Consider the following 13352-nt stretch of genomic DNA (forward strand, 5'->3'; position numbering starts at 1 on the left):
GATCATTTGGGCAATGCACCCATAAAGGGCCCATTTGCAATAAGTCAGACATTTGACAATATATTATTCCTTCAGTTTAATAAAAATAGCAAACTTCAATTTCAATTTTTCAGGTTTAACATCATAAAATTAAAAGTATTTTGATAAATGTGATATACTTTCGATTTAAATTAGATTTTCTTTTTGGAAGGGAAGGAGTATATGCTATCACAACTGCACGTATGAAGATGTTTCCAAACAGAAGAAAGGCTGCAGTCCAGGAGAAAGGATTTCCTGCGAATTGATGGGAGTGAAGGCCATATTGCTGGTAATTCACTTTACAATTCAATTTTTCGTCTCCTTAATTGGTAATTCTATCATGTTGTTTCTCAGAAGAAAAGAATTCAGTTGATTTACAGGTGATAGTAGAATAAAAAACTTGTTCTGGATTATATATTTATAGGCATATATATATATATATATATATATAATTATTACTCACTATCTTGATGCCGTTGTGGTGAAGGCGACAGCATTAGCTTGATAGTGATCTGTGCCGTATATAGTGAAATACCAATTTGTTTAATCCAAAATCCAAATGCACGTAAGCTATTTGAATTTATGCTTCAAAGAAGGCTTCCATTTGAAGCTCACAAATCTGTAATGCTTCTGCACGTCAAGTGAAAGAAATTTTTGAGAGAGTGAAACTAAATTAGAATAACTTCCAAAATGCTGCTGCTACAAACTCCACTAGCATATGAAAATACAGCCATAGAAGAAATGGCCTGATAAACTAGACTAATTTTACAGACTGCTTAGTAGGCTTCCAACAAGAGAGAGCGTAAATTACGCGTCCTTTCCATCCTTGCAGCATCCAGTGTCCATCTTCATCAACTGAGAAGTCCCTGTGGTACTCCGACCTCACTTTATTCCTCACTATCTTCACAATCTCCTGGTCAAGTGGCACCTGTTTGAATCCAGCTCTAACGCATCTAAGTTGCCATTGCTTGTATGTTTCAGGTCTCTCGACTCTCTCTGTCCCTTCACAAGCTATCACGTTCATAGCATCTCTTGCATAAACCTCTTCCTCGAATAGCTTTCTGTCCTCATCCTCGTGGGGCATAGTAGCCTCAAACATATCAAACAGTGAAGAGAAGTGAAAAAGCGCCTCCCTGAATCGTGTGACGAAAAATGGAGTGTTGAAAGTACCGTTCAACGCACCATGGATGAACAAATCAGGACGGATTCTCCTGATTAAATTCAGGACAGCATCCCTTGGACTGTTTGGTACTACTGTCTCATCAGGTATGTTTCCTAGCCTATACAAACTGTTAACTACCAACACTTCATCCCTTTGAATCTCAAGATCTTCAAGCGTGATGCTTTCCCACTTCTTCGCGATGGCTTTGAATACGAAAGGGACATTAAATCGCTTGCAGTACTTCTCCAGGCGACGCCCTGTCTCCTCAACCCTCCCTGCTGGCTTGAAACCTGACTGGGGAAGATCGATTCCAGTAATGCGAAGCTCTGGAGGTCCCCCAGCCCTCATGGATAGACCTTGTATGAGACAGGGCCATTGGAAACCATACAAAATCCCAAAATCAATTATGTGTATCTTTGGTGCTCCAGCAATGACCTTTCTGATATACTTGTTTGCGAAAATGTTTGACAGCAACTTGAATGGACATGCTGTGATAAGTGCCTTGTAAGCTTTCAAAATGGTAGCAGCTGATATCCTACTGGGTGCGTACGCTGTATACAAAGCTGTTCCTGTGCCGGACAGGCGTGCTTCAAGGGCATTGGCAAGATAATGAGCCAACCTCTCCGTCCCATCGCCATGAGGTGTAGAGTGTTCTCTTATCCGCATCAGCAGCTCATTAGCTGTTCTGCTATCATAGCTTGCCATGGCCTGCGCACATTGAGTCAACAGAGCCCTCAAATCCACCATTTCCTTCTTGACAATGCTGGTATGCTTCCTACCACCTCTCGGCCTTCCAACTTTGCTTGCTTTTTTGGCTTCATTAGGCGGCGAGTAGGAAGTGACACTAGTAGCACTATGCTGTTCCACATATGGATTGTTTAAACAAAGCAACACGTTGTCATACATTTCCAATGGTTCAGATTCATCATGAACAAATGTAGCCATCTGTTTGTTACTCCTCTGCTGGTCTACAGCAGCATCTCCTCGATGACGATTTTTCTTTTCCCTCAAACCAGTGGGTGAATTGCTGCTGCTGCCACTTTGGAACACATTAACAGCTCCTCCTTCAAAATGGCCATTGCCGAAGGAAGTGAAGAAAGAGTCATGATTAGATAAAGTGGACACGGAAACAGGGGATTCGAAATTAAGATCCCATTGAGGCGACTCAATAGAATCAGGTGAATAGTTGCTGTGAAATCTAGAGGATTCGTGTGGATTGATAATGACAGATTGTGGGGAATAGCTGTTTTCGGATCCATGAAGTACATCAGATAAGTATTTCTCTTTAGCTTGGAGAGCCATGCAGTCATGAAACATACATGGCTTATTCTCCAAATCATCTTCTTCCATAAGCATCTGACTTAAGAATTTGTACATTGCATCAGAATAGTCCCTTTCCCCTTCCTCTTTAGGAGAAGAAGAATCTCCCTTTCCAACAACATGATTTGAAAGATAATCTTGAACAAAACTAGGATGATTATTGACACCATTTTGTACATCATCTTTTCTTGGATCCATTGGAATTGAAGGGTGCCTAAAAATGAAAGAATCAGCACAAGGAAAAAGCTGTTCTTGAAAAAGGGCTTCCATGGAAATTGGTTTGAGCTACTAAATTCTGAGATGTTTGATTGAAGAAATCAAGAATCACAGAAATTCTAACAAAAAAAGAAAAGAAAAGAAACTGAAACAAAAAATAGGAACTGAGAATGGTACCTGATATATAGAAGAAAATGCTGTTGAAGTAGTAGGTAGTAGTAGAATAGAAGAAGAAGTAGTATTGAGGTTGGAAGCTAAGAAATGGTTTCTCTTGGAATATATACAAGTGTATAATAATAGGAAAAGAAGAAGGGTTAGAATATTCAATGAAAAAATAGCAACTTCCAGGAAGCAGATGTTGATGATGATGAACCCAACCACTCGTGAATCGTGACCGGCTAAGGTAAGTTATCGGTTTCTTTTCTTTTCTTTTCTTTTCCTCCCAAAAATAAAAAGGTCAACTTTCTAGAATTAAAAATACGGAAATTTATAGTCACACCAATTAATTTGTTTTAGATATAAATTTTAAAAGGAAATTTTGAGTTAACTGATAAAGTTATTATATGTAATCGTAAGATCGTGGTGAGAGTTATAAAAACAACTTCTTACAAAAATGAAGGGATAAATTTGATCTCTTCTCGAACTCCATATATAATACTTTCAGTTTTTTAAGAATAATCTATTTATTTTTTTTAGTTTGCTTCAAAAAGAGATCTCTCTTTTGTTTTGCTAACTTTTTAACATCAACTTCTCACGTGTCATGTTTAAGATCATAAAATTAAAGAACATTTTAGTATATAGAATCACAAAATTGAAAAGTTTTTTATTTTCTTAAATTTGTGCTAAATCAAACTAGATCCTTTTTTTAAAAAAACAGAGGAAGCTGGAGTTTGATGCAAAAATATTTTTCGCAACATTTTTCTATTACGGAATTGGACATTGAGACAAAAAGCGACCTGAATCCCTTTTTTACTTTTTGTCATGTGAACCTATTTCTTTTTCTTTTTAGTTATTCTTTAAAAATAATTACTCCTATCTAAATTTGAAAAACCATTTATCCAAAATTTCATTAATGATAAACCTGAAACCAACATAAATACTCAGACGAATAATAAAACTCCCAAAAATAATAAGGGGTCGCTGTTTCCTGTTAAATGGTTAGAGTTGGGCAATTAATAATAACGTAGAGATTAGTTATGAGGAAATATATGTATTATTTTATATAGAGATTAGTTATTCATGTATTAGGCATTTTCTTTTTTAAGTTTTATTTTGTATAAAATAATATATAGAATCTCTCATAACTTATACATATATTACTTGTGCGATTTTCTAAATTATCAACCAAACATCATATTATTTTATATAAAAATAACTTATTTTTCATATATCTACTAAATATCGTATAAGTTATACACAATATAATATATAAAAAAAAAAAAAAACTTTTTTTTTATCTAACGATGGGTATTAATTCGAGAGTAGTATGTGATTTCCCTAAATAGAAACAAAGATAATATTATATTGAATTGTTTTGAAAGAGTGGTGGGGTTAACTGACGAGGGAACAAATTGACATTATCCGACCAGGGGTGAAGAATCAAAACTTTGATGACTTCCTCCACTTTTGTATCTATCATATATATAAATTAAAATACCTCCAAATATCACACTTTTTCTAGTTGAGTCTTTTGACTAAATTATCCTAACTTGACTATTCAAGAATTTGAATCTCTTTTTTTTTTTTTCATTTTTATAACTTATCTTACACAACAAGTTAATCATTTCATTTCATATATGTTTTTATTTTTATTTTTATCTTTAATGCGACTAATTATTTTCTTCCTCCCATATTAAATTAAATACTTTTTATTTTTTAATTAGTCGCTTAAAAAAAAGTTTGGATCTTTAAAATTTGTTTAAACTTCTGAAGATCATATTAATATTAATTGTAGAAGTAAAATGAAAAAAAAAATTAATTAATTTTATCTTGATTTAGTAAGTGATCAAGTAAATATGAAACAAATATTTTTAATAAGATGCTTATCTAATATGGATGGAGAGAGTAGAATCCGTCACTTAAACGAGGAAATAGTATTCATTTTCTCGTCAATGTTTCTTCTTATAATATTATTTTAATTATTTTTCATAAACTTTACCAAACACACATATGATTAAGCAAACAAAATTCCGGAGTAGAAATTACAAGCAATTAACATACTTACTTACTAGGACTGACTGAGTCTGATCGAGCCACTCCTTACATTTTATCAAAAGAAATTGGTTGAACTTGAACATATATAAAGGGTATGTTTGGTATCGGAAAAAAATATTTAATTTTTTAATATGTAAGCAAAATATAGTATTTTGAAAAAAAATATTATATAACTTAGTAAATACTATGAGAGGTGGGAGTTGAGGATAGGGTGGGGAGTAGGGATGTGCTTTAAGGATTGTGTTGTTACTTGTTAGGATTAAAATAATCAAAGTGTCATATGGAAGTTAACAAAACAAACTTCGAAAGACCATGAATAAGAAGACAAATTAGAAATCTATCAAATGAAAAAATCGTTAACATGATTTGATCAATCGATTTACATTAAAATAAACATACATAATATCGAGAAAAATGATAAATAACTGCACAAATTCATTAAGAATAAATAGAAGTTCACACGCGTGATAACATATTCTCCTAACCTGCGTTGAAAAAAGTGGAATGTTAAACTTGTTTTTCTTAATTCAATCAAATAAATTATTTTTCTTACTTAAAATAGTTATGGTCAACGAATCTAACCGTGAAAAAAATTAAAAAATCTATTATTTTTACGGAACCCACTAAGAAAAGTAAAAAAAAGAGTAGTAACCTGGACCGGGAGCAACCGGTGAAAGCTCAAAGCGTAAGCCCCAAGTTCCTGGCGGCATTGACTGGTCTTTGAATGATGCGGGTCCCATTTGTTTGTGTTTGATATAGAGATAGAGATATATTATTATGAGAGATCTGCCAATATTATTATAGTATTATCGTCATTTTGTTACCAATTAGCGTCACGCCTTGCGGAAGCATTTTGGTGTCTCCCAACTAAACAACCATAATCATCAATTTTTTGTGGTGGGACGATAAAATATTGCACTATAGAAATTTTTGAATTTAATATATATGAATTAAGTTATAGGAAGCAATTTACCTTTTATAAGAAAAAGAAATAAGTATGTGAATTTGTCAAGTCTTAAAGCCGATATCAAATTATGAGAAAGAAAAAAGAAACTAAACTAGCAGGGATATCAGTGGAACTGATAGGGTAGACTCACTAAATCTTTACAAGGCTCACATTTGATGGACATAATATTTGTCCAAACTTCTTTTCTGTATTACCCATCCCTATTTTAAATTTAACTTCATGTCATAAGCTATTAATATTAAGTATTCGGGAAGTGAAGAAAGATTTGTAAGTATCAAGTGTTTTCTACATTTTTTCCCAAGCATCATCATTTTTTTGGGATTGGGGGGGTTGGGGGGATGGAGGGGTAATGGTGGTGGGGTGATCAAAGTAGTAAAAAAAAATTTAATTTTTTAGGCGTTGGGTTGGGGAGTGGGTGGGTGGTGGAGTAGTAAAAAAAGTAATAATTTTTGAGGCGTTGGAGTTGGGGGTGGGGGTGGACAAGTTAAATTTAAATGTTCTAAGTATTTTTTTCATGGGGATGGGGTGGGGTGGGATGGGGGGGGGGGGTGGGTGGGTTGAAGAGTATTTTTTGCTTTTAACATGATCCCTATAATTAGGGGTATACATGACCGGGTTGGTTCGAGTTTTTCAAATATCAAATCAAACCATTTGTGTATCAAACCAAACCAATAAAACTCGGGTTTTTCCGGTAAAGTATTCATACAAACATATAATTTACTTGTACTTCAAATATTTCTTTTGTCCTACCAAAATACAACTATCTAAGGTGTTTCTTAAGAAAATAACACAAAATATGATATGAGTAATGACACTAAAATATTCAACAAAAAAATAATAATAATGAAATTGCGTAAAACAAATATTGCAAATTTACAAGTCATAATGAAAATTATCATAATTTAAAAGTACTAAATCATGCTAAAATAAGTTTAATAAGTATTAGTTACATGACTAAATATTAAAAGAAATTAAAATTAGAGGATGTATTTGAATTGTCTAAACCAATGTAAAATCAAAGAACAAATATTCAATATTATTGTCATTCTTAGTGTTGAATTGATTTTCTTTTTGCATTAGTATTAATTTGATTTTGATTTAAGCTTTATTATAATTACCAACATATGTGGACTATAATCTTTATTGAATCATTCAGAATTCTAAGTTTCAAACTTGAAATAATATATTAAAAGATAAAAACTATGAAAAAGTATAAGAAATATTTAAAAATTATATCAAAGTAAATATTTTATTTATAAAATAAAATTATAAAATTATATATACGGAAAAGGGTCAAAATTTTCCCCGCACTATATGAAATAGAGCATTTATACCCTTCGTTACATTTTGGGATCAAAAATGCCCCTGCTGTTATCCTAAGAGACCACAAATACCCTCAAGAGTTAACACCCAATTTTTTGTTGGTGTGGCAAGCCACGTGGGACTAATCCTTCCACCTAAGCGTTGCCAACTAGGATTCACTACAAAAGAACTAGATCTTTAGCGGCAACAACAGTCGCCACAAAAGCCCAGAAAATCGTCACTAAAATTTTTTAACATTAAATTCTAATTTTGTGTTTTTTTCTTCATTGTTTTTAAAAAAACCAAATATGATATCGATTAAGTAGGAGTTTGAAGACACTATATGTTTTATTTTTATGTCATATGTAAATGTATAAAATGTACAATGATGCATTATATATATATATAGTAGGAGATTTGAATCGAGAAGTAATTTTGATTATTTTTCGTAATAATATTGGATGTTTTTAATATGGATATTGCAAGTTATTTATTTTAGAAAATTAGGTCGCAATCGAAAATTAATTATCATACTTTTTTGTTGAAAAAATAGGTTTTACTAGCGAATGGTTGTTGGAGCCTTAGTCGCCACTAAAAATCACTCATAACCTTTAGTGGCAATATTTTGGGATTTTGTGGCGACTTTGTCGCTACTAAAAGTCAAGTTCTTTTGTAGTGAATCTTAGTTGACAATGCTTAGGTGGAGGGATTAGTCCCATGTGGCTTGCCACGTCACTAAAAAATTGGGGTGTTAACTCTTGAGGGTATTTGTGGTCTCCTGGGATAACTGCGGGGTATTTTTGATCCCAAAATGTAATGGAGGGTATAAGTGGTCTATTTCGCATAGTTCAGGGGCAATTTTGACCCTTTTCCGTTATATATATAATGTCGGGTTGGTTTGGTCTCGGGTTGTTTTATTTTAGTTAAAACCAAACCAACCCAAATATAGTCGGGTTTTATTTTTCAATACCAATCAAGTCAAACCAACCACTAGTCAGGTTTTTTCTCTTGATTTGACTCGGTTTGCGGTTTGGTTCGATTTTCGGTTCGGTTTTGTATGCCCCTACCTATAATAATATGGGTAAATATGGATACCCATATTACCCATTGGATAACTCGTTTTTACCCATTTTTATTTAACTCGTTTTCGATCGACTCATATTCGACTCGATTCGCTCATTTGTCACTCCTAGGATGGAGGCATCACATTTGCAACCTACTTCCTATGATGTATAATTTATGTATATAGCTAGAAAAAGTAAATATTTGTGTGTGAAGATTCTATACTGTCAAACTCAAAATTCCTCAAATTAGAACTCTAAATCTCTAGTCTAGAAGCGTATAGAATTCAAACTTTTCAGCCTAAAATTAAAATTTTCAGCAATAACGCAGCAAATCCAGAATAGAACAAGAGGAGTATAAATAGATGGTAAGTTGATTACACTATCCTTTTATAACTTGTTACTCCTTTTTAGTCTGTTTATGACTTCAAAGTTTATTAGTATAACTTTATAAGCTTTGTCAACAAGGTCATAAAAATTATTTTTCTGTATCATTGAAGTAACTGAATTTTATGTGTTGTATTATCAAGATCAGTAATCTTTAGTCTTAACAATAATAAAGTCATTACATTAGTTTTGTTATCATTAAAATTAGAAGTGTCAATTATTCAACACTTATCAGCGAAAAATTACATTATTTATACATATATAGTAGATGTTGAACCCCTTCGATTTTTTGTGTGTTACATCTTCATTTCTTGAACCCCTTAGTGAATATCCTAATTCCACCGTTGTAATGTCAGATGACTAATAAGTGTAGTTATGTAGCTATGGGTTAATCTGATTGTGTAAAATACTTGTACAGAGAGTCAGAGATAGTGCAGAAACATAGTAGTATTAGTATAAATTATTGATAAGATGATTCACAAAGTGATGCATTGAGAATCTTATTGGGAAAACCTAAGAAATTGGGAAGAGTATGTATGCGTGTTGTAATGTTCAAATCTGTGGTCATCACTTAGGAGGTCCATGTAAAGGGGGGAAATTTACAAATAGTCACATTTCAGCTTCTATAATTGAAAAATAGTTATTGTTCTGAAGTTTTACTCATAGAATTTAAAACTTCAGTATAATGACTATTTTTCAAAGATCATAAGGCCGAAAAGTAGCCAGTGAACGCTATTTCTAGCCATGCAAGTCATATCGAGCCCAGAGCTCGTCCAAAGGACAAGAGTTGCCAGAGTCTAGCCTGAGCCAAGGTTTGCCACCTCCACTCCAATGCAACAAACTAACAGGACCAGCATGTATATTTCTGCAACTTCCACTCAAATTATCCCCTCCAAGTCCATGTTGGTTCCATCTTTGGTCAATTGGTGCTATCTTCCCTGCAAATACCAATAAAAATGGTGGCAATGAACCAAGCTCATATATCCTATGCACCCTCTGAATCTTCATCCATCTTTCTAGTTTCTTCGTGTATCTGTACTTCCTCCATTTAATCAAATCAATCACCATTACACCTGTCGGTATAAATAAGTTAAATCCATCATTTTATACCATATATATGATGGATAGTATATAGTACTAAGCTTTATAACACATTAACATGCTTTGATAGTGTAAAAGTTATTATTTGTGCTGTCGGCATAAATAAGTTAAATCCATCATTTTATACCGATGCATGATTTAGTCGTTGACTCCTAGTTGTATTTTAGGTAAAGTATAAGGACTTACTTGATGAATGGTTATTGAAACAGGGCAGCTTAGGTGGATGTTTGGACATGTACATGCATGTGTATTTTATTACTATAAAAAATATAGTACCAAACAAGCATATATTTTTATTATATTGCATTTTGACAAAGTATTTGATTCATGCATATTGGTTGAACCATTCTTTAAGAAAGAGTATCCAGTGTGATCATAAACAATTACAGGAAAAAGGAAACATCATACCTGTGTTGAAGTAACAAGGTTTCCGGCCATGGAATGCGCGAAAAAACTTCTTGTGAGACCAAAATTTTGGGGTAAAATAGTTGGTGAAATTAGCATGGCAGTACTGAGGTGATCCAACAGTTGATAATCCAAGACTTGCTTTCCACAGATTAGATATATCATCAACTAAAACGATATCAGAATCTAAGTATATGACCCTTTCGACACAGGGCTCTAAGAGTTCAGCTAAGTAATTCCTTGCATAATTCAATGGATGTTCAAGAGTTTGCCTTATGCTAGACGAAATCTTGTTCTGCACAATCCCTGGATTGAAATAGTAAATCTTGAATGACAATAAAGGGAAGATTTTTCCCAAATGGGGTTCAAGATTTATAGTATCTGATGATGAAATGAAATGGAAGAAGAGATTTTCAGGGCAGTGAGAATGCTGAAGGATTGAATGAATTGCAGCGACCGATCCACGGAGGAATTTAGTGTCAAGGGTCATTGAAATATGGACTAAAGAAGGATTACAAATCTTTGTAGCAATTGAACTTATGGGAAATGTTGTACATTTTGGTGAGTTGTTGAAATTTGGTGATTGTCTATAGTTAAACAGAGGATCAAGATCTGAATTGGATGATTGTATTGCTTCTGCAGGAGGGCAAGATTGTAGAAAAGGATAAGCCAAAATGATCACAATTGATATAGTGATCATAAATCTTGAATTTTCAATAAACCAAGTCATTTTTTCTTGTGTAGACTTGTTGAACATCAAATTGGAGTTAATCCTTTTCTACTAAATTTCCCTTTGTAAACACAAGAAACCTCTTATATTACATCTCTTTTCTCTTCTTCTTTTTCTTGTTGTTGTTGTTGAGTGCTTTTCAGGTTTAATAGGAACATGAGGTGTATGGATTGGACTGTGTCTTCATGGATAATTTCAACCCCAGTTATCATGTGGAAAAGATATTAAAGTTTCACTTTTTATTTTGGAGGTGGGACCCTCCCCACTGCCCTGGTACTTAGGGGAGAAGTCAGTATTTTTGCTCAAATACTCAATATATTTGTTGACAAGTTTATTAAATATGTATAAATATTAAATTTTAAACTCAGTTATTAACAGTTGAAATTATTGTTATAAAATTTTGATCGACTTCGCCTATCCTTGTTGTAGGCCAATTCCATAATGGTGCTGTCACTACTACTGCAATAAAAAGTTGACATATGTGTAATGATTAAAATAATATTGTTTTCTTGCAAGCCCAATATAGATTAAAATATGATATTTGAAATACACAAGAGGAAGTTTAAAATGTTAAATGGAAACCAGTAGAATGCAGCATGTTTTCCACAATGAATCTTCCTGCACCTTGCTACAGTGACATAATAAAAGAAAGTCAAAGTTCATTTGTTTATACGTCAAAATCAACCAAAAGTCATAAGTTGATTCTTAACAATTTATCTAACCATATAATTGTTTATTTATAAAAATCAGTTTCAACGCTTAAAATGTATATGTTGTTTACAATCGTCTAATTCGAACAGACTCTTTGATCATAATAAGTGAATGGGAACAAAAAAAGGTAAACTAAAACACACTAATAGTTAAAAACTGAATTAAAAATAAATAAATTACACTGTCAAGGTATTAAAGTTTTAAACTTTATATAAAACGTTTATAATTGTTGTTTAATTTGTAATTAAATATGTTGTTTTCGACAAGTATAGACGCTACAGCCATATGTTCAAAGCAAAAGAATCTTTTGGTACAAATATAATCCAACTAGTAATATTATTTTGAAAAGTTCAACGTCACAGAACGCATATAGAATTTTGCACCAATTCATTTTGTAAGTGGATTTGGGTGGTGATTTTAAAGTTTAATTCTAGATTTATATTTACTTGTATTATTATTACTAGGAATTCTACAACAATACCTTGACTAGCTTTCAACTACTTCTAACAAATCAGCACTTGTAATTTTTTTAGTTATTTTTCTCAACTTGTTTAGGTTAATGTACCAGACAATCCTAAACCATTATGACTTTTTCTTAAGCTATCAAGTCAAATTTACTATACGAGGAAGGAATTTTGTTAATTACCTAAACACTACACTAATATTATCTGTTTTAACTTTTAAGAATTGGTAAAGAGAAAAACTTACCATTGTTAGAAGAAAAAAGGTATGGGATGGCGATATCAACCTAATTATTTGTGTTGCTCACATACATGATTGAACGATTCAAATTCGACATTGCATACGTGTGGAACAAATCCGCACAAGTTTTGCAATAGAAAGCATTTATAGGATAATTTGGTAGCACGTTAGAGTTATACAAGTACATATTTACATCGTATTTGGTGGAAAAATTACACGGTTAAGCAAACTTATACTACTTAATTACTCATCATAGCTATAATTTGTTATAATTACCACTCGCGACTAACATTATACATTAATTACGTGGGCTGACTTCGAGTTTGTATAATTAGTCACGTTTGTATATGTATAATTCGCCAGAATCTACAAATACATATGTATAATATACAATTATCTAACCGATATACATATACAATTCACCTCTCTCCCACTCTCTTCCCTCTCTTGCTCGCCTCTCTCCTCCCTCTCCCAATCTCGCTCGCCTCTCTCCTCCCTCTCCCAATCTCGCTTGCCATATATACAAATACATGTGTATAATATACAATTATCTAACCGATATACATATACAATTCACCTCTCCCACTCTTTGCCCTCTCTCGTTCACCTCTCTCCTTCCTATAACATGTAGCTACGAATTGTAATTATCAAACTATAGCTATGAAGAGTAATTAGGCTATTTTTGAGTAGCTATATGTGAAAGTTCCTCTTTGGTGTGCTGAATAATGGGCTTGTTCAGTTCAATCAGCCCATTGAGGAAAACATGGAAACTTTGGATCTTCATCAACTTTACAAGACAACCAAAGTTAAACATTAGCAGAATCTCAATCAATTTTAGGCAGCAAACAGACAACAAATATAGTGCAAAACTTATAAGCCACATCTCCAATCATCAGCAACATCATATATACACATGAAATTTCTCTTTCTTCCTATCTTTTCCTAATACCCAAAAAAAAATGACAACAACAAATGTCCTTCTGAGAAAAAATAAGTGTATTAATCAATACTTTTAGTACTGTACTAATCTATATGTTAAACTAAACACAAGTACAA

General features: G+C 32.8%; 3 protein-coding genes across 3 annotated transcripts in view; 1 reads left to right on the plus strand and 2 right to left on the minus strand.

Moving 5' to 3' along the window:
* Window positions 1–13352, plus strand: part of LOC125815344 (pre-mRNA-splicing factor 38) — a 157379-nt gene that overhangs the window by 118618 nt on the left and 25409 nt on the right. The window lies entirely within an intron of this gene.
* Window positions 672–3119, minus strand: LOC125815331 (scarecrow-like protein 11). The gene has a single exon (XM_049494780.1). The coding sequence runs from the start codon at window positions 2768–2770 to the stop codon at window positions 773–775; it is 1998 nt and encodes a 665-aa protein (XP_049350737.1). The 5' UTR covers window positions 2771–3119; the 3' UTR covers window positions 672–772.
* On the minus strand, window positions 9188–10913 carry LOC125815346 (probable galacturonosyltransferase-like 6). The gene is made up of 2 exons (XM_049494798.1): window positions 10157–10913; window positions 9188–9720 (listed from the first exon to the last, which is right to left on the minus strand). Exons 1-2 carry the CDS (start codon window positions 10908–10910, stop codon window positions 9386–9388), a joined length of 1089 nt encoding a protein of 362 aa, XP_049350755.1. The 5' UTR covers window positions 10911–10913; the 3' UTR covers window positions 9188–9385.

The sequence above is a fragment of the Solanum verrucosum genome, unplaced genomic scaffold, assembly GCF_900185275.1.
Source record: "Solanum verrucosum unplaced genomic scaffold, falcon-dt-bn FXZP01000261.1, whole genome shotgun sequence".
Lineage (NCBI taxonomy): Eukaryota > Viridiplantae > Streptophyta > Magnoliopsida > Solanales > Solanaceae > Solanum > Solanum verrucosum.

Coding starts and splice junctions, on each gene's coding strand:
- LOC125815346 (XM_049494798.1), bottom strand. CDS start 10,910: ATGTTCAACAAGTCTACACAAGAAAAAATGACTTGGTTTATTGAAAAT. Junction 9,721..10,156: donor ACCTTGTTACTTCAACACAG/GTATGATGTTTC, acceptor TTATACCGACAG/GTGTAATGGTGATTGATTTG.
- LOC125815331 (XM_049494780.1), bottom strand. CDS start 2,770: ATGGAAGCCCTTTTTCAAGAACAGCTTTTTCCTTGTGCTGATTCTTTC.